The sequence below is a fragment of the Macrosteles quadrilineatus genome, unplaced genomic scaffold (assembly GCF_028750875.1).
Source record: "Macrosteles quadrilineatus isolate MER2022 unplaced genomic scaffold, UCM_ALF_1.0 Scaffold_8__2_contigs__length_117827958, whole genome shotgun sequence".
Classification (NCBI taxonomy): domain Eukaryota; kingdom Metazoa; phylum Arthropoda; class Insecta; order Hemiptera; family Cicadellidae; genus Macrosteles; species Macrosteles quadrilineatus.
This window is the reverse complement of record NW_026542601.1, coordinates 111,479,295-111,500,610: the sequence shown is the minus strand read 5'-3', so window position 1 is coordinate 111,500,610 and position 21,316 is coordinate 111,479,295. Positions and strand designations below refer to the sequence as shown.

Below are 21,316 nucleotides of genomic sequence, written 5' to 3'. Positions count from 1 at the left end.
TGCAGATACTCTCATAAGGAAATGTGTAAAGTACATAGGTAATCTATTGGAAAGCATCAATATTAATAACTAGTCTGTAACAATAACCCATTTACCCGAGGTGGATTTAATTGAAATCCCTGTATGGTTAATTATAATAGTATACGATGCATTATGATAGCCTACCATATGCAGCTGTTAACCTAATACCTCATTGCATTATCCTCAAATCAATTTCAGCACTATCCGGCTAAAGCATTACATTGACCAATATTCTCTAATTTTCTGCTTCTTGGTATCCAATTCAAATATACTATAAACTGTCATAGGTATTTTAAGCATGTATTAATTGAATATAAATATATGAAAGTTTACATTCAATATTTGTACTTAATGTAACGCAAAATATTCAAACATTAAATAGTATTAATAATTTAATGAAAAATATCGTAGGCCGAATTTGCATTAATTTGCATTCGGAACTAAACGTCTAAACTGAAACACCGATAAAACCGCATGACTACTATTATTTCTTACAGTATATCTTACAATACATTTTGTTACATATCACGTCCAGTTGATCCAAAAGCCAAATCGAAAGCAAAAACAATAACATCTGTTGCGGAAACCACGGACTGAATCATAAAGGCTGTCCACTAACACATGTTATTCTGCCTCCTTAATTATAATCGTGTTTAGTTTAATTTACAGCTGTTATGTTTGTAAACATGAAGTGAGTTTAGCCCTAACCTAATTAACTACATTTCATCGGTGTGCGAGTTTTCTCAATAACCGTTCAATCGTGATTTATTCTGCAGTTTAAAATGTTTAGTCGATGAAATATGTTTCAATTGACAGTGTATGTGTTGTTTTTGTTTGTGGTGGTTTGTGTTTGTTCTGGAGATGATTCAGGTTAGTGGATTAAATTACTATCAAGCAGTTTATCTATCGAGCAGCTTTCTAGCAGTAACCGAGTAAATTGCATTTGTGTTATTGGCATTTATAAAATTGTGTTTGTTTGTTTTAAAACCCTCAAACACACATTGCTTAGGGGAAGGAATACATTTTTGAACAACGATTAAGTTAACGAGTCCAAATATTTGTACAATCCAAAACATCATCAAGAACAACATTACAAAGTCCACAATAGCATCTTACAACATAACAGGATAAACCACTATCATAACACGTTCTATTTGCTACATATAAACGTTGTCTCTGAAAATTTACTGTAAAACGCAAATCAAACTTGAGGAAGGGCGATTTAAAATTCCAATATTAAACAAGATAAACGATCCCGCAGTGGAAAGCCCCTTTGCTAACTGTGATATATTTTATGCGGGAAGTTAGGCCGAAAAGTTTTGGCTTACGACAGTGTCTTTGAGAGCACAATAAGCCCAACGATACAGCCAGCTATTGCCTATAGGCCCAAATTGTTCAATGACCTGTTAAAGGTAAACGGTTCCGCTTTCGGCAAGTGCGAAGGTCGATTAAAGTGCTTCGGGTTTAAAATCAAGCATTCATTCAGTCCAAATTTGAAACCATACTACATTTACATATACTTTTATAGTTTTTCAAGAAAAATACATGTTTTACATTACACTTGATGTGTTAAGTTTCAATTAATTAGATTTTTTACCTTATATGTTTCCTTTCCAAATAATATGTTGGATTATGTCCTAGATAAGGTTTATTTTGGCGTTTTCATAATGTAGTAGAATTTTCAGAAACCATTGTTCTATAACACTTGATCTTTGAAGTTTTGCACATACTTTATCCATTTAAACCACAACATCTACTTTTAAGTGTACGTGTAGCTAAGTGCTTTTAATGCTAGCCCGGTGCTTCCCGGATCTGGAACCAGATGTCATTAACTATAGAGCTATGGGCTAGTTGGTATATGATGTTAGTGAGAATATGGTTAGGCCAATTACGTAACCAAACCCCTGAAGATTTCCAATCGTGGATAGAAAAACTATTAAAAATGCGTAGGAATATGAAGAAAGAAAATGCTTCTGGAATATTTGCTAACTGTCTGTTCCATTCTATGATAGAGAATGTTTTATAATTTTCCAATTCATTTTGAGATCAATATTTAATTCTTCTTTAAGGTTTTATTTATAATGAAGGCGGTCCTTTATGGGGTCTACCTGTGGCCAATTAAAACAAATAAATTCATGCATTCAATGAATGCAATGAATGCATGAATCATGAAAATCATGAATTCATGAAAATCATGAATTCATGATTTTCATTTCATTCATGAATGAATTCATTGGGCGCAGGTAGGCTTCATACCCGACCACCTCCGTTATTCGAACAAACTACAGCTCCATATCTCAAGCCCCTACTAGTTTCACTAGCATTGCACAATGCTACACAATCACATATGTTCAATCATCGCTGATGGGCGCTATTATAAAACTGACACAATAGATTCAGTTGTTGATTCGATTTGTTATTTCCGTGTGAACGAATCTGAAAGGTGGGATGGAAAGAAACCCTTTTATTCCCTCCGTGCTCCCCAAGGGCTTTAAGTCCTAGGTGACAGTGACATAGCGCGTGCCCCCCTCCCCCATCTACTTCCCCCACCCCCTCCAAACCACCCCTGCTAGTCACATGATGTCTTTGTCACTTGTTTTACAGATTTAACTCCCCAGGCTGAGCATTGAAAGCGAGCACATGTTATGAAAATATTATGACGCCCTTTGTTCATACGTTTGTATAGCTGAACAGCCGTAGTTACATGTTGGTGTGGTGTTCTTTAGGTTGATTTTTATAAATCTAGATATATATTTTTGTAAGCTACATGATATAATAGAATTTACTTGAACCCTTCAACAAATCTGAAATATTTTATATCTGTTAGATGGCATTTAGCTTTGAATAGTTACATTTTGGATAAGACTAAACCTTGTATAGACTATTCCTTTTGTCTAGGTCTATTCAATTAATCGGTTGTAAAAATTTACAACTTCTTCACACGTCGTAGATTCGTAGGCTGCCAAGAAATACCGGACAATCATCCATAAATGGGCTTTGGTTGTTTTATGTTATCAGCTGTTCAATCAAATGATTAAAAAGTACACACTTCAACACTAACAATGGTCTTACCCAACGTCTCTATATGTACTCCGGTGTAGGCAGCCAAGTTTGAAGTACTCCCAAGGGTTGATGTTCCGATTTGTTGACAAACTTCCTTGCCAATCACTAATTTGGCTGCACCTAACATTCAACTCATATCCACTGCAACACTATTGATTATTACATTCAACATTACTGTACCTTGTTTCCACTGACCCTCTGAGTGCCAGAGTTTGTAACAGTTGCTCGTGCGGATACTGGCTCACTGTGGTTACTCCCTGATGAAATATATATTAAATTTCCAGTAGGCCTATTTCCTAATCTCGCATTGTTCGTGCGGCGATGGTATTCAGACTTTAGCACTGTGGTTATTGCCTTAACATGAATGAAATGTTTTCCCATCAGCTTGGAATCTTGAGGTTTATGTTGATTTCCACCACATCGGAAGCAATGTATTCATCTGACCTATCTCATGATAGACTGTTTTTGCTACCTATAACCATCAAAAGGTTGTCTTTCATCTGACTATTGTTATACGTTTTTTTCAGTTCTTTCAAGAACAATGGCCGTGGTTTCCACTTCTTTTAACTTGCATTTAACATCAGTTTTCTGTCTAAGGGGTTTTCTGCCAGTCCTTGTTGTTCGTCTAGTCATATTCCAAATTGGCATCGACCTGCAAGTACTCTGAGTGCCGTCACATATTGGCTTACTGTCTCATCTTCCTGCCTTCCAAAGCTGCACGCTAATCAATTATACAATATGCTTCGCTGTAAAAAGAAAACACAACCTGTGTAATGCCCTTGTGCATTTGGGTGCTAACTTATTCAGGTCAAAAGTGGTCTGCTAAAATCTAGGTTTGGCCACATTTTCTGATAGTAATAGGGGTTAGCACAGCTGTGATGTTGTGCAAAGACAGCTAAGATTCAAATCACTGAAAGTAGAACTCTCATTCTTCCCCGTCTAGATAAAAGTGGTCGAAATTTAATCTTTTCACATCATTGCATCTACTTTCTTCATTGTCTATATGTTCAAAGTTTTCACTGTTTTCTTCGTGGCATGTCTGCAGCACCTCAATTTAATATCACTAGGCCATAATTTGATATTTCACTTGAAAGCACTAAACAAACGTTGTATTTAGTTTCAAATCAAAACAATAACAAAGAGCGAAAAAAATAAACACACATATTTAAAAGATCAGCTGGTCAATTAAATTATGAAAGAGTACAAAATGAATTACCGTTTCATTGATTATATCAATATAGTTTCGTAATACTTTCAGTTTATTATAATTCCAAGTAAAGACAAATGCTCAAACATAGGTAAAACAATTTCAATTACTAAACAACTCAATTATTCATGATATATGAAACTTTTCGATTTGTGTAAATTATCTGGATACACCAGAGTACACCGAGTGATTTATTGTGAATTAAAAGTGAATGAAAAGCTATTATTAAATTTAACTTGAATTCATGTAACATCGTAAATCAATTGAGATTTTAATTGCAAATACGGTGAAGCATTGCAAATATGTAACTAAATTAAAACTTGTGTACATACTAGCTAGTTATGTTTACATGTAAACACGTTACGATAATCAAATACTGATAAACTATTGCCTGAATGTAATAAAATAGGCCTACTTTTCTGAATTCTATGTTTATTTTGGGATCACTAATTAAATTATATAGGTAAAAGCTCAAGTATTTTTCAGTTTTGACCATAGTTTGGAGTGTTTTTATCAGTGCATTTGTAAAAACCTTTAGATAATATCCATTCTCCTCACATGACTTAGGTACAACCACATAAAGCCAATGGCCTAACTAAATGCCACTTTTTAGAATGCTGATTGTAAAAAAGTTGAGTTTATTGGTTTTGTGCAATATTTCACTAGCAACATAATATTGTTCCCTTTATAATTTTTCAGTGAGTATCACTTTAAAAGTCCAACTGCTAAGTCCAACTGCTAATTGAAAACATGTCTTAAGAACGAACCATCGAACTCCAGATCACTATTCTAGTTCCCCAAACACTCAAGTACACATCTACGTCATTCCCTCCAGAATTCACTTGAACGGCTCTAAATCGTAAAGCACTCGGCCGTTTCGTGTAATGTCATGAGCACTATAACCGGAGGAAACGAGGTTAGTACGAACGGGGACCTTTTAATGAGAGCTGCCTCAGGGGTTGGGGCTAAATCACGGAGGGTCGCAACTCAAGGGTAGGATTTATGTTTCGACTGGGGTTGAGCTATCGACTGTATGCATCCCGGAGTATTGTCTCAGGGGACGCTGTTGACACGACATGCGACCCGAACAATGATACCTTGAGGTGTTCGAATGGAATGGGTGTAATTGTTGGGATATTGTTGTGGAAAATGCGAATAAACGTTGGATTTTTAAATTTGTAACCAGTACTAGTATCCGTACTTCAAAATCAAATTGGCACAAATATGGTAAACAGTTCCTTAAAGTACTTAATACATACATACGTTTTTACTGCACCCAAACTATTTCGAACCTCATAAAGCTCATCACAGAATACCCTTAACCTAATGCTAACATTAGGAGAAAACTTGACAAAAATCTAACAAACAGGTTTTTGATGGTTCGTTATATTTTTTCAAAAGTAGTTAGGCCATATTTTAATAGCCAAAGACACTTTCGCCAATCCTGTGAATAAAGAAAAATAATTGGAATCTTGATCTGTACTCTAGTTTTCAAGGAGTAGGCCACGGAAAATGACATTTTGGCGTTACAGACGGAATCACAGAATGGACAAACAGACAAACAGACATACAGACAGAAATTGAGATAAGACTCGTTCTGGCTTTCTTAGGCCATGAAACGTAAAAATAACCAAAAACTGCATGATTCTAAGCAATGTACAGACAAAAATGTAATTTTATTTATATAGATAGATGTTCTTACCTTTTGATGGTTTTATTTTACTTTTTACATTCAAATACAAAACTGGGTTTTAATTGTAAACGTGGGATACATAGATTATCTTGTGATATAATAGTAATGAGGCATATAACTCATCTGACTTTTCTCTATGATACCTCGTCATATTGCATGGTTATTTCCATAAAACAATATTCGAACATCAAGTTATTTTTGCTTTTGAGTGCAACATAGAGAGTTTGTAGAGCACTTTGGTTACCCAGCACAAAGCATTGTTACCTATAGGGTCAGTAGTTCCGTAGTTTTGGCGTCATAGTCTACCTTTGTATTCGTTGCAAAGGACATTGATGACGTCGTTAGGCTTTGCTGAACCAAACTCAACAGCGCTGTTGTCTGAAAAGTTACCAAGGGTGTAAATTATTCGCGTGGTAGTAGACTCGTTTTTTTTTTATTTTAATTCATTTGTAAACGAATGTTTAGTATACAAAACATTAGTCTTTTTTATTGGGCCAGTTATTACATCCTGAACACACCAAAATGTAGCATGAATAATCTAAGAGCTAGATCGGATCTTACAACTATTGTATTAAAAAAATTAAAGTGGAAATTAAGTGGTCGATTTAAATCTGAATGTAATTCAGAACAGCTAGTTTACACGCATAAAGTCAAACTCTATCAGTTTTAACAGGGAAAATCATCGTGTAAGCTAATATCACGTAACCATCCATTTTTTTTATGTTGGTATTTTCTTCCATAAATCTATTATTAAGTAGGGAACAAAACTTATGAATCTTGTTTAATTGTTTGGTTTAAATTATTGATACCTAAAAATATTCATACACATATTTCACACACTATCTATCTGTATGTACGGTGATTTCATAAAAAAATGGGAATTTATTAAAAAACCATCGTAGTATTGAGGGTTGACTTAAATGTTGAACATGATTGATAAAAATACCCTAATGGGACAAAAAGCCATATTTACGAACTAAATAAAGTAACGAAAAGTCACATGCAGTTGTTATCGTACTAATATTAAAAGTGAGAAAGTTTGGATGTATGGATGAATGGATGGTTGGATGGATAATTATGACAAGTAAACGCGAAAAATACTAAGCCGACAGGGTTTAAATTTGGTATAATGATAGCTCACATTTCCAATTAACTACAAAACAGCATTATTATTTTTTGCATTTATGGCAACAGCTAATGTAAACCAAATAGCAACAAACAGCTGTAGTACATATTGAGAACTTTACTCTTTTTCTATGGTTGAGGTTTAGTGGTAGAACATTATGGCTGTGGTAGATGTGCATAGCATGTGGTAGATATAGCATACCGTTTCAATTATTAAAACAACCAAATATTTTATTACATATTTTGATTCTTTATTTATTAAAATTACAATACAAGAAAAGGAATCTAAATAAAAAAAAGGAAAAATACAAAGCATCCATTGTATAGTAGGCAGATTATTAACTCATAACTAAAAATATTCCCTTAACACTTCTCAAACGAGGTCTTTTTGCTTGGCAAACTATCATAAAAAATTTTTCTGTGCAAATGTACACGTTTTTAGTCTATTAAAACAAATACAAAGGATATGTTTTATGGGAAATATTAATTTCAAACGCAAAAGAGGCATTTAAACGTCAATGTCAATTGAAGACGTACACGTTCGCGGGTGTTGATACAACTTAAGTATGCTGGCTACTAATGTGCGGGGTGATGTATAAATAATGGCCCAAACAACCTCTGTCCCTCCCCTGATGTGGTTATTTCAACCGATGAAAGCGGCGAAAGGTCCGAGACAAATGGAGGGTGACATTACCTCACCCCTAAGTTTACTCCCCTCCGCACGTTGCAATGTTCGCGTTATTCTCTCTTGACACACCTGGGGAAGGTCTTGTGGGTAAACCTTAAATGGTCGAGGGATGAAGTGGGAAAGGTGAAATAACTTGGTTTTTGTTTTTGTGGTAATTTAGTAATATATCATCCACACCTAATTTTGGTTAGGTTACCACACCTAGGAAACCCTAAGCACACCTAAGCTTGTTACCCATAGGTTAGGTTGGGAACAGATTAGGTTAGGTTGGGAATAGATTAGGTTAGGTTAGGATAATATAACCAGAAGATAACCTAACCTATCCTAACCTAATCAAACCATACCTAACCTATGGGTAACCATTTTAGGTGTGGTCGTTATAATCCCAAAAAAACCGCTTTTATTTCTTTGATTATTTACTCTATTAGTGCTTTGCAACAGGTAGAAGCAAAGAAATAACTGTGATGCATTCTGTTGTTAAACCATGTAACTTTTTAATGCTATTGAACGTCATGAAACTGAACTTGCCTATTTGTTTAATTTACACAGCTGTAAAGGTTCTTAGAAGATTATTTTCTAAATATGGATATTCATAAGATAAACGTGTGAAACTACAAAGATAATAGGGCGGAGTCCAAAAATAAGTTTTGAGATATGAATAGGTATAAATCTCAAAAATCTCAATGGGACCAATGAGACCAGTAGTTAATGTGTTATTATCCCCCAAACAAACACACTAACAGTCAGCTTTAAAATACAGTAAGTGTCAGAAGGATTACTTACACCGCTTACATTAAAGGACATTGAAAGATGTTTAGGTCTTCACCAACCTGTCTTGTTGTGGTCTTCACCTACAGAATTACAATTATAACTAAGTACAGTAATATAAATGTAAGAGATGGATTCGGCTATAAACCAAACGGGAGTCCTTATAGTACTTACAACCCTGAAATCTGTCAAATTCCATAATGGAAGAAACATGTGAACATACACTAGACATTTCCTTGATGCTACATTCGTTAAAATAACTCAAGACAAATCCTTTTTTGCTGGAAATAGACTTTTAAAGGCAATATTTACATGATCCTTGTTCAAACATACTTTTATTGTGATGGCCGTCTTATGTTTTGCATATGCAATATTTTCAAAGCCCCAACTTTAAAGCTATAAATCCTCAACTATATAAACTAAACACACCAATCGGCAGGTTTTATTGTACTTAAGACTTTTTTTCGACGTTTAAATGGAACCCAAGCAAGAAGTATAGTAGAAAGCAAGTACCCGTAAGCAGAATTGTCTTGTGTTTTTACGGGATAAAGTTGGTAAGACTACTTCCGTAGTTATTGTCAGAATTGTGTCGGAAATTTAATAGCAAACACTACTCTGGAGTTATGGCTCTCGGAGTTGCGGTCGTTTGAGTTATGATTTCGGAGTTATGGCTGTCGGAAATGTAACTGCAGTCCTATGATTTTGTAAACCTAATACTACGATCTACAAAACACAACATTTTGACAGCTGTGTCAATCAAAGTTAACTAATATTATGGAAGGAAATATTTTCTTCTTTTGAAAAAAAAAAATTTTCGTAGTTCCTTCTTTTAGGAAATGTCATTTAAACTAAAATTTTTACATAATTTTGTCTTCGAGTATAGCTTAACTTAAAAGTAAACTTTTTTTTAGTTTGAATGTTAAAATTAACTACACTAACAGTGGTGAGAAACACAAACCACTTTCTCGTTTCATTGAGAAAATAAGTACATTCTGTAGCTAAAAAACACAACTTCGTCAAACTGAAGCTTGAACTATCGTAATTAAAACAAATAACCAAGTTTAGGGGTCCCATTTCCATTCACCTCCATACACTAGTAAGTATGCTTTTGGTTGGAGATGGGATTATGAAATAGCTAGTACAACATTTCACTATGAGGGACAGTCAAAGCTTCAGCAACAAAACTATAGCAGCAATCGGATAAGTATTTACCATCACAGATTGTTTTCAAAGTTCTTAAGGAAATGAAGAAGGTATCAAACAAACCGAAGCAAAAATATTTTAGATTTTTGCCAATGCTTTTTAGAGTTATATGTCTGTCAATGATTTTATGACGAGCCTTTGCGAAAATTATAGAAAGGTCTGGGTCTGAAATGATATATGTTTGCATTTTTTTTTTTTGCCTATTGCTATATCAATGGTCAAAAATTAGTCTTGTAATTCAAAAATTATTTATTAGAATATGTCCGAGAGTCTGAAGAGTCTGGGAGTCTTTTTAATGAAGTGCAGATAGAACTAGTCCTTTCTCACTGAGTCCGAGACTCAATAGGCTTCTAAATACACCCAAATGTGTATTTTTGGACGTGTCTTAAATTGTAAGTCACAAGATATTTGTTGGCAAAACATTGTTGCTAATGATTGTATATTTTGTGCTTATTCTCCATCATGTATTCGACAGCTGTGATGCAATGTTGTTCACAACAACAATATACCTATCGCGAATGTGTTGTACCGCAGTACTTATGTTGTTATTGTTGTTGCAGGCGTAAAGCAGCGTGACATGAAAGGTCTGGTGGGAGAGACGATACAACTGCCATGTTCGGTCAACACGGAGACATGTGGTGACCTCCACAGCATCAAGTGGTATAGAGGGTCATCCAGGATATATGTGTTCAGCGAGATGGCCGGCATCGCCCGCGCGGAGGGCGAGTACTCGGAGAGGTCAGTTTCAACTCAATTGATCCTTCGATCAAACATGCATTTTACTTTCTTCCCCTAACCATAGTATATAGAGAGAGTATTGTTTTCGTCAGAATTTTCGAGTTTGAGTGGATATATCCGTTTTGCCCCCCCCCCCCCCCCAAAACCCCAAAATGTGATTTTCGAAGTTATGTCCGTCCGTGTGTGTGGATGTGTACAGAGCTACAGGCCACACCTCCTGTTTTCTGTTTTTGGTGGAATTTGCTACGTAGGACTAATCCATGGTATCTGTAGGTTTTTTTTCCATTTGTTTTTTAATTTTTATTTTAATGGTGATCGTTTCATACAAACCCATAAAATAATGGAAAAATCGAATTTTATCTTTAAGTGCCCAAACGAGCTTGATAAAACTTTAGTATGTTATAAGCCAACATTCTGAAAGAAAATGGCATAACATCTATTGCTTTTTAAGATACGGTTCCAATGTTATTGCAACTTCTATTGTTTTCCCCAACAAAAACGTAAAAAACAGAAAATTGAATTAAAAAAACCCTTTTTCGATTAAAATGATTATGTTAAGGTTATATTTCTAAACAAAACAGTGCAAGTCCTCATTGCTGTAAAAATTACGTTTAAAAAGTTATTACAGCTTTTGTGTTGTTCCCTATAAAGTATCATTAATACTCCCACTACTTAGCAATGATTAAGGTTATTGACATGCTAATGGGAGAAGGTATGAGTCAGATTGCTGATACAGTTTATTCCAATACTTTAGATACTAGGCCAAGCATGATTTTACAATACTGTACAGTGTACATAGCTTTGACTACCCTAAATTACTAGTGGTTAATACAACTTAAGGCGTAATATTCTAGGATAGCGTGGTTAATTTCTTTGAGGTTCTACCCTATTTTAACATGCTATTGACCATCCACAAGTATCAGACCTGTGCGTGGCATACAGTAAATTAAGGGGTGATCAGGTAGAATACAAGCGTAAATTGCACTGATAAAATTAATTAATCACTTGAACGCTAACCCACGACATCGCTACCACGGATTTGAAGTGCTTCGTGCTGGCTAAAACGAGCCTCCTACTAAAACTCATTACGTTTCATTTGTTCAAATCGACTTGACTTCATTTTTGTATAACCAAATCGGTGACCTTTAAATATAGTATGTTATGGTACAAATATGTGCGTAGTATAAATATTACTTGCCTTGTAATCTAAGCTCGATCCGGGAAAATCTAGTATGTTTTTGAGAATCAACCCACAACCAAGATGTTTATAATTATTATGGATGGCTAAAAAAATTTCTTAAAATGGTCCTTCCTAAAAAAAAATGGCTACTATTAACTAGCAAGAAAACAAAGGCAAAGAAGTTATCTAACTCAATTTTTTTATCTCTCTTCATTCAGATCCAGCCAAAAACTATCACCACAGTGTGTGAGGTTATCCAAAAGAATGTAATCGTTAAATTTCATAGATTAAGCATTTTATTACTTAACTGGTTAGTTCATTGTAGTTCATGGATACTTTTAAAAGCTTATGTCGTATATAAAAAAACTAACTCAATGATAATCATTTTACACAACGTGTAGTTCGTTCACACTTTATAAAAACATTAATCGTACCACACAACACTGTAGTATTCATACATATTGCATTAAATGTAATCAATATGTATTAATACATTTAGGCAATCTATGTCTGACCAAGTCGGACGTACAGATGGCAACATAGGTCGCTAAAATAGATTACCTTTGTTATAGGTATAGTGTATATATTAAACTGTTAAGCAGAAATCATATTTTTTATACACCAAACTTTAGTGCAAAAAGTGAACGACAGTCGTTTCAACCCAAATACACCAACCGTTATCTAAAACCGTAAAAACTGAAAAATCATATAACCGAAATCATACATCGGGCTATTAGTTGCAACACTAATTTTCCATTTACGGGGGTTGTTTGGTAGCATTAAAATATAAAATCTTTATAGAAGCAATAAAAAGGGTTGAAACAGACGTTTTTACAAGCCCTGCAGGAAGCCCCCTATTGCTGTAAACGCTCTGCAGTCCGGTTGATGGTAAGGCGGTTATGGCGGAGCACACCTGGCCACCATTATTGCGTCATACACTCCGAGTAATATTAAATCTATCTTTAATATTTTCCTTTGTAGATTTACCTATATAAATATGTTAATTGTGTTTAAGGGTGTTTTAAGGCGTCAAAAAAGGCCCATACTGTTTTGGGTGTTTTGCATACAATTTCTACTTGTGTTTGAATAACATATTTTTATGTTACTATATTTTCTATCAACTTTTAAGATTAGGAAACGAAACATGACCTCTAAAGACATAACCTTAAAAGCCCCAGAAGAAAAATCTTATAGAGTTTTTGTTTATCGAGGGAAAAAATGAAGTCGCCTTTTCCCCTGTAATATGGATACAGAGGTTTTACAGTATCCAACTACAGGGGGAATTGCTTAAAACTAAATATTCACAGACATTTTGTTATTACTTTTACGTATTTCAATTGACGTCAAATAATAATCTATCATTAAGATTTCTTACTACTACAATTAATTTGTAATCCATTGTCGTTGATGTTCAGTTTACATGGTTTAAATGACTGTTATGGTCATGCTCCGTAACTCATAATTAATACAGAACATTTAATATTATATGAAGTTTCCAAACAGTCACTGATATTACCGAACACAGTAAAATTTTTATCAACATGAATATTTGAGGTCAAAAACAATATTATACTAAATTCAGATTGTCCAATAAAATAAGTGTAACCAAACTTAGTGATTATTTAATATGAACAAAAGTAATAGTAAAACACATTACAAAACTCATATTTAGTACATTCTACGTCCATGTGTAAAAAATTGCCTATTTAAAGATTTAATTTTTATTGTGGAAAATTATTCCAGCTGTGAAAATTCTATTCTCCTCTATTTAGGAATACTAAATTCATCTGTCATTAATGCTTTCCATAATGATACAACATAAAGTGTATATAAAATTACATAAATTATTTAGAGGCGTAAATCAATGACTATCACATCACACCAAACAATTAAAACAGCTGATTTAATAGCTTGTGTTGGTTAACAGCTGTTACTACCCTGTAATCAGGTGTTTCTTTGCGGTTTTGACTCAACGTAATGGATTAACAAAGTGACAATGCTCTGCAAAATGTAACAGCAAAACAATAGCCTTCGCCAAGTCACTTTTATTGCATTGGCTCAGGTGTTATGGTACCATAAATGGTCAGCCCATTAAGTCAAGTGGTTGGGGGTTTTATTTGTTGTAAAAAGTCTTGCAGTTTTCAATTACGTAAGTAATAGTGAGGATATCATTTTCCAATATGTTTGTTTTATTCATAGTATACAGGACGAATATATTTCAAACCAAAATCTTATTTTGTGTTGCAGGTTTTACAAAATTATATTGCAATGGGATATTTTTAATTTCCTTTCCAGGAAATACATTTTCTAAGAAATCAAAATAGAATTGAGAAAATTGTCAGTGATACATTTGTTAGTTGTGTATAACAAAAATGAAAAAGCAAATAGTTTAAACAACTTTTATGTTATCCTTAAAAGTATTTACAAGAATAGATTGATTAAACTAACAATAATTAACAATGTAAGATAAAAATGTACTAAAACATTCCATCACAACAAAACTTAAATCTTATGTACTGCGCTTTCAAATCTGAAACAAAACCTGTATCTGACGAAGAAAGCACCCTGTCAATTATTTTAATACAGTCCAATCCAATGAACAAAACAGATGTCTTCATATTTCTTACAGAAAGGGTGAGAAAATTGTAATACTCGTATGAATAACATCTTAAACAAGACGTATATTACACCTGGGGACAGCTTATACGAAAGTTCAATCCCTAAAAAGCACATAGGCCTAAATTTGGTGAGTCGGTGGGTCAGTCGGTAGCGTCACGGACTTCGGGTCGTGGGTTCAGATCTTGGTCACTGCCACTGAAATTTATCAGTACAGTTTACCTTTGTACTGTACCGGCTCACTACTTGCTTTGCTGAAAAAAAAATTAAATCTTGATAATTGTAATGTAATATAATATAGATCATTCAAACAAACAAAGCCCAACTTTTGGATCTTCAAGTCTTAAGTACAGTTTACGTTGAAATTGAAAACAGAAAAGCGGCTTTGCCAAAAAAGCTGGATTGTTGTGTTCTTCACAATTACACATGTTAGGGTCACTCTACCTCTGCAGTGGTAAGCTTTTAATCGGCTCAAGAGTTCAATGGTAGCCAAAGCCTGCGAGCTAACAAAACTGACAAATCATACTAGGCTCAAGTAATTATCAAAACTATTTTATGGTGGAGGTAACTTAGTATAAATATAAGGTTTTATTGATAAGAAACAAGAGATTAAGTCATAAATTAGTATATCATCAATTATACGCCTTATACGTTTTATATAAAATAAAAATCAGTTTAGAATTTTTTTTGTCTGTCACAAGGTTCAATTGTCAGCAACTTTTAATTGCCACAAGGTTGTTCAAAATAGTGAAAAAATAGGAATGCACATTAAATAAGCTAGTATTTTAGCTATACAAAATTATTGGAACGGGTACAAAATATGTAAAGAGTGCACCAATTAAGTACAAATATATTTTAACAAAACGTGCAAAAAAATATTTGGATTTTTAGTGTACACAAGTTTTATAACTATGAATTTTAAAATCTTTACAAATTACTATTTTTGATGACCTACTTTTGTTACGCGAATTTTACAATGTTGTTGATCGAGTGCGTGTATACGATCAGAAGTTGAAGCACATTCGCAATAACGTGTTTTAAACAAGCGTGCTTGCCAACTTCGCCACTCTTGTCGGATTGCATATACTAATTCCATCTAGAGTGGAGTTGAACTCGCATTTTTATTTTGAGTGCCTACGCTTCAGTCTGATTGCACCCTCACAGTGTTTATTAAAAGTTTCAACGCGAGCGCTGCACCGGATCACAGACTCGCTGCGACTAAATATACGCCACTTCTGTTTTTCAAAACAATAGTTTTCGAATTTCTTCAACAGAAGCTATTTTTGGTCGTGTTATTGTTGTGCATCACAAAGTGAAATTTGTTTTGGAAGAGAAAAGGTATACTTAAAACGTGGTACAGTCTTAAATATTCATTTTGCATATCGGCGGAAAATTAAACCTGTATTGCTTAGTGCTACGTACATTTTGATATTCCTTGTATCATTTTGAATATTTGGATGCGTAGCGTTGTCTGGCCAAAGATGAACACGTCTAAGTACTAGGTAGATTCTTGATAGTAAGCTATGCACTTAAAAACTCTCCGCTTATCAGTGAAAGAAGATAATATGTGTTGTTTTTGTATAAGATATGTGTGTGCATGTACAAATTGAAACTGCTCAATAGTAGATTTGAATATTGTTAGAATTTCACAGTTTCATATAGCATCTAAAATTAATTGTCTTGATGCTATTCCTCTCATTTTAACAAGAACATTTTCATCCAACATTTCACTTGGTTGTGAATTCTAAAGAACATTAGAATCCCAATTTCTAAGATGTTTGCTTAACGAATTCGATTTAAATATATGTAACGTCTATATTTGTACGAGAACAACTTTACAAATCAAATTTGTCAAATGCAATGAAAAATCTGGATTACAGTATACAAATTCTTAACTTGCTGTGAGAAAGGTTAGTGTTATTTGTGTAAGTAAATGTGAATATGTGATTTTTTTATCTCAATATATTATTTAGCACTTTATGCTCGTACCAGGGGACCGAGCATTGTTCGTGATGTTTGATTCGTTAAAGTGGCTTAAAAAATTAAACCTATAAGCCTACAAATATTTTAAAGTCAATTTGTTTTCGGTAGACATTCACTCATTCTTAATTTACCTAACATACCTGTTCATTTAAACGAGCTATCGATAATGAAAATGTCTACAATCATTAAACTGCAATAAAAAAACTCATGACACATAACATATTTTTACCATTATAGTGTTAGTCACTGGGATCGGGGAACATCGCAACTAATTACGGGATCGTGGAAAAACGCATCAATTCCGGCGGCGCATCGTCAAAAAACTACAAAACGTCCTTGGCCTTTCCTCTCGACTTTTATTTCAATATTAGTGTATAATGCTTAGCTGGAAAAGACTTTAAATTTTAAAACAGTAGTAACTATCCCTTTGGGTAGTAATAAATCATACTCCTTAAATAAATTATATAATCAATCCTCTTGCTCAGTACTATTCTTAGGAATGTCATTTTCCTTTGTACTGTATTTTGTAATTTTCTACAATACTGTAGATGATTTGTTACAAGCATATGTTAAAATTCTTAACATTTTAGTTAAACTGCCATAGCTACTTGACAGCCCATAAAACTAATGTTAAAATATTAAAATATTAATTTTACGTTTTTAACAAAACACGAATTTTCCCAGACCAGAGCCTAGCATGGATTTTGTTTTAGACTAAAGCTAAGATATTTCTAACAATTAGGAGTAAATCATGGAAGCCGATTTTGAAATCATTGTGAGCAAACGATACTCATATTATAGTATAGATGAAAAAGTTTTCTTCACAAACATTTTTTCGAAGAGAATTATTTTTCAATTATCAACGATTCATTAAAAAAGCTAATCTTCTGCTGGAGAGCAGACATTAATCAAACCATCGATCAAGTATCCGATATTTATTTAATAAAAATCTGCGGTGTTAAACCCTGGCCAGATTTAATTACAAAACCGGCAAAACACAAACAATGCGGATTGAAATTTTAATTAAGTCGAGGGAGTTTGTTATATTACGTGAAAATAACGGAAGGGTGGTTTTGCGGTGGGTTTCCATTAGGGGTTGAAATAAGCAACACCTCACTTAATTACCTGTCGATTGCAGAGGCGAAAGAAATCGGAATGATGGAACACACGTTGGCGTCCCAGTATGTGTTTTCGCTTCGCGAATTAAAGATATGGTCGATTATGGTGTAAATACAAATCATGTTTGTCGTCTTTCAGGTCCACCATTCCAAGAAATCGTAAAGATTCAAACACAAAGTTGTCTTCCAATTGATATGACGGTCTTAGCTCTCAGTTACCTTAACTCCATTGATTTGAGCATTTCATAACAGCATAGTTTTACTCATAGCAACACGGGTAACGGACCAATGAGGTTCAAGAATTGAGAGAGAAGACGTAAACTTCAACTAATCAGCTGTTCAGGCCAATTTATTTGTTGAGTTGTGCAATTAGTGTTTGGTACAATGTTTCGTTGCATCACTGTCAGTTGAAATGGAAAAAACCTCTATTAGAAGTAAATGAAACGTAATTTTTAGTAAAAAATGTTTAGTATGTGTCATAGGAAAAGTAGCGTATGCAACTCGCGTAAATAGTCACTCGTAGAATTTTTTAAGGGATTCGCCAAGGCTCGTACCTTCAATTTTGTACTCGTGTCGTTAACACCATCTTTACGCAATTGTTGAGTAAACTACTACAACTCAATAAAAATACAAATATACTCGTAAAACAAGTGGAAAAAACAATAACGTCGTCTTGTAGATGTTCTTGCTCAAATATATTCCAAGAGTATCCTCTCTCCAAACGTTGTTGTTTAGACCTTTGAAATACTTAAGTAAATCTTACTACAGTTATGGAATTGTGTGAACTATGAAAACACTGAACACTACTGACCCACGTTGCACGGGGTTGAGCCGATTAAGAGCTTACATACTGAAGTGCTGTTCGCAAAAGCTTTTAACATGTGTAATGGAGAAGAACAATGAATTTCTGCTCAAACTCAAGCTATTCATACGCACTTGTTCATGCAGATTAACAAAAGCTTTTTTTCATTCGGCTTAACTTTGCACGGTTTAATTTTTATTTCATGCAAAGGTTAGACGGTTCAAGTAGCATATGATTTGGAAAGAAAGCATTTTTTAGATTTTTGCGCTTAAAACATTAAGTAGTAGTTAAAACTTATAACGTTTTTTTTTCAAACTGTTTAATAACAACGAATAATTTAATGTTACCGGTACACTTTTGTAACATGAACATATTTAGAACATGACTTATTCTAACCAAAAATTGTTTTGTTAAGAAAATGTGCACATCGTTTGGAATATATAAGTACTCATTTTGAAAGTATGCGGCCTGAGTTACTGCAATGTATTATATCCTATGTAATAATTGAAAGTAAAACGAAGAAAAAATTTTAATTAATTTATTGATTTAGTCCAGGACCATTATTGTTGCATTAAAGCAACTCTCTTCAAAATTTCTTTAAAGCCAAATAAAATTCATAATATTTTTTATTAACAATCCATACGAAACAAATGGATGTTGGAGTTAGTAATCTAAAAACCTACAAGTTAATAAAAATTTAATAAACAACGTTAATTTTAGTAAATAATTTACTGCCTGTAACACGAAGAGAATGTTAATTTTACCCAAACATATTTTGCCAGTGGATAACTTGTTCTTTGGAACATTTTTTAGCCAATGAGTTACATTGAAAATCTGATCGTGGTACATAAACAAACGAATTAAGTATTAATTCGATAAAGAGCAATGTAGAGAACACAATTTAATCCTTAAATCACCTAAAATTTTGTTTTCACGAATAAAGCTACTTTAACTTATACAGACGAGGCAGGTATTATACACTTGATTCAAGGGGTGGGGCCAGGCTGGGGAAATCCGATTCAGGAAATATTGACTATGGGCTTTCACGCATTCAGTTCGACTGTATTCATATGTTAAAACGAGGACTCGTCTTTCAAGATAGCTTTAGGTCTTTAATCTGATAAACTACCGATAGGTTAGAACCAAACTCGTATGTTTTATTCGCTACAAATATGATTTTAAGAAACTTGAAGGTAATGTAAACCGTTGTTTGATATAGTTTCTTTTAAAATAAATAGACGATCCATTCATAAACTTATGGTTTGGGTATTGTTTGGTAGGAAAAAATATTTGTATACACTTTAAGAATATAGGATCCATAATAACCAAACCATTTATTTGAGAGTGGGCTTAGGTACAAATTATAAAAGAACTCAGTTAATAAACTAAACAAAAAAAACAGGTACTTTCCAATGAATAACAATTTTCAATAAATAAAAGTATACGATGCCGTTTTGAACGTTTCCAAGAACCATCAAGTGTTATTTTCTGATAGTGCAAAACGTGTTTTCCTGTGGGAAGCTACCCTATTAATACAGGTGCATTACAGACCTCTAAGCTATTGAAGTGCAAATAGTTTTCGTTATTGACAGTGTTAAGTACAACTGCATTAGATTCCGTGGAATAATAATTGTAGTGTTGCTGTAGTGTTTACAAGTCTGTTAACTAAAACAAACCAATTAAGTAATTTTAGAAACCTCTGCACATATATCGTTTTATCTAAATGAGCCTATGGCTAATGCAGTTTACTGGATGCGCAGTTATATACCTATTATTTACCATCAGAATATTTGTATGTGAATGGTGTTAAAACAATTAAGTTTAATGTAGCAAAACTGTTTAATGTTTTAAAATACATACATTGAATGCATGGTGGTAATAAATAAAAAGACTTTTTGGTTTGTTGAAATTTTTTCTGTAAAATATGTATTTATTTTTACTGGGTTTTATACAGTTTGACTGTAAATAACTAATTTGTGTGGCCTCGTGTTTACTTTAAAACCAAATCGGTTTTCAGACAAAGCGAAGATTTAAGAAAGGCAATAAGTATTTTACAAGAATCAATAATACGTTAACTGTAAGAAAGGGCCATGTGGTCCTAAGTTCGCCTGAAGAAGGGAGTATTCTGATTTAATTTCATAAATTTATACTGCTTACATTGAAGTTCATAGAATCAATCTAAAAAAAATAACCATTATTAAGGTTTTCAATGAAAATACACCGAAGTCGTTCACCTGACTGGCGTGGCTTCGATTATGACCGGGCAACCGTAAACTTTATGTTGTTCGGTTGTTCAAGCCGCCGGAAGCTATTCAACTTAAAGCCTTGTGTTCCTACATAACCCTTAGACTATAAACTAGAATGCAACACTGTAATGTGCTTAGTATGTTACCGTATTTGGAACAAATATTAGTTCAACTGATATACAGGGTGGTTGAAAAGTAACTTACACCCCCCCCCCCCTTAACTTTTCAACCATTTGAGATATTTGAAATCAGTTTGCAGCAACCTTCTTAGATATTAGAGGGGCTACAATAATTATGGTCAATTTTGAAAATTTTGCCCTTAGGGGTAGTGGATGTAGGGGGTGGCTCAAAGTTTTTTAATGACAAGTATGGTCGAGTTTGGTATCATTTTACAGATCTTGACAAAACATAACAATTAACATAAAGCAATTGGAAATCGGACCATTAATAACAAAATGGCAGTTCAAAATTACTTTTAAAAACTATTGTCTTAATAATTTTAGCTGCAATTTTGTTGTTTATGGTCCGGTTACTATTTTCTTTATGACAATTGTTATGTTTCGTCAAGACCTGTAAAATGATACCAAACTCGACTATACTTGTCATTTGAAAATTTTGAGCTACCCCTACCCTCACTACTCCTATGGGCAACATTTTCAAAATTTACCATAATTATTGTAGCCCTTTTATGCTAAGAAATTTGCCACAAACAGATTTCAAATATGTCAAATGGTTAAAAAGCTAAGGGGGGATGTTAGTTACTTTCTAGCCATCCCGTTTAACAAGTTAATTAACATAGTGTGTAAATTAAGTATGGAAACAAATCTGTATTTTTAAAACCGAAATAGATAGAAATATTCTATTT

The 21,316-nt window shown here is 33.6% G+C and overlaps 1 protein-coding gene across 13 annotated transcripts in view; it reads left to right on the top strand.

Moving 5' to 3' along the window:
* Window positions 1-21,316, top strand: part of LOC129001443 (hemicentin-2-like) — a 568,069-nt gene that overhangs the window by 480,932 nt on the left and 65,821 nt on the right. For all 13 annotated transcript variants that reach the window (XR_008491460.1, XR_008491458.1, XR_008491457.1 and 10 more), the window contains one exon: window positions 10,329-10,506. Coding sequence is in view for 9 of the 13 variants with exons in the window: in XM_054428720.1 (XP_054284695.1) it covers window positions 10,329-10,506 (178 nt within the window). In the remaining 4 variants the exon portion in view is untranslated. The remainder of the gene's footprint in view (window positions 1-10,328; window positions 10,507-21,316) is intronic.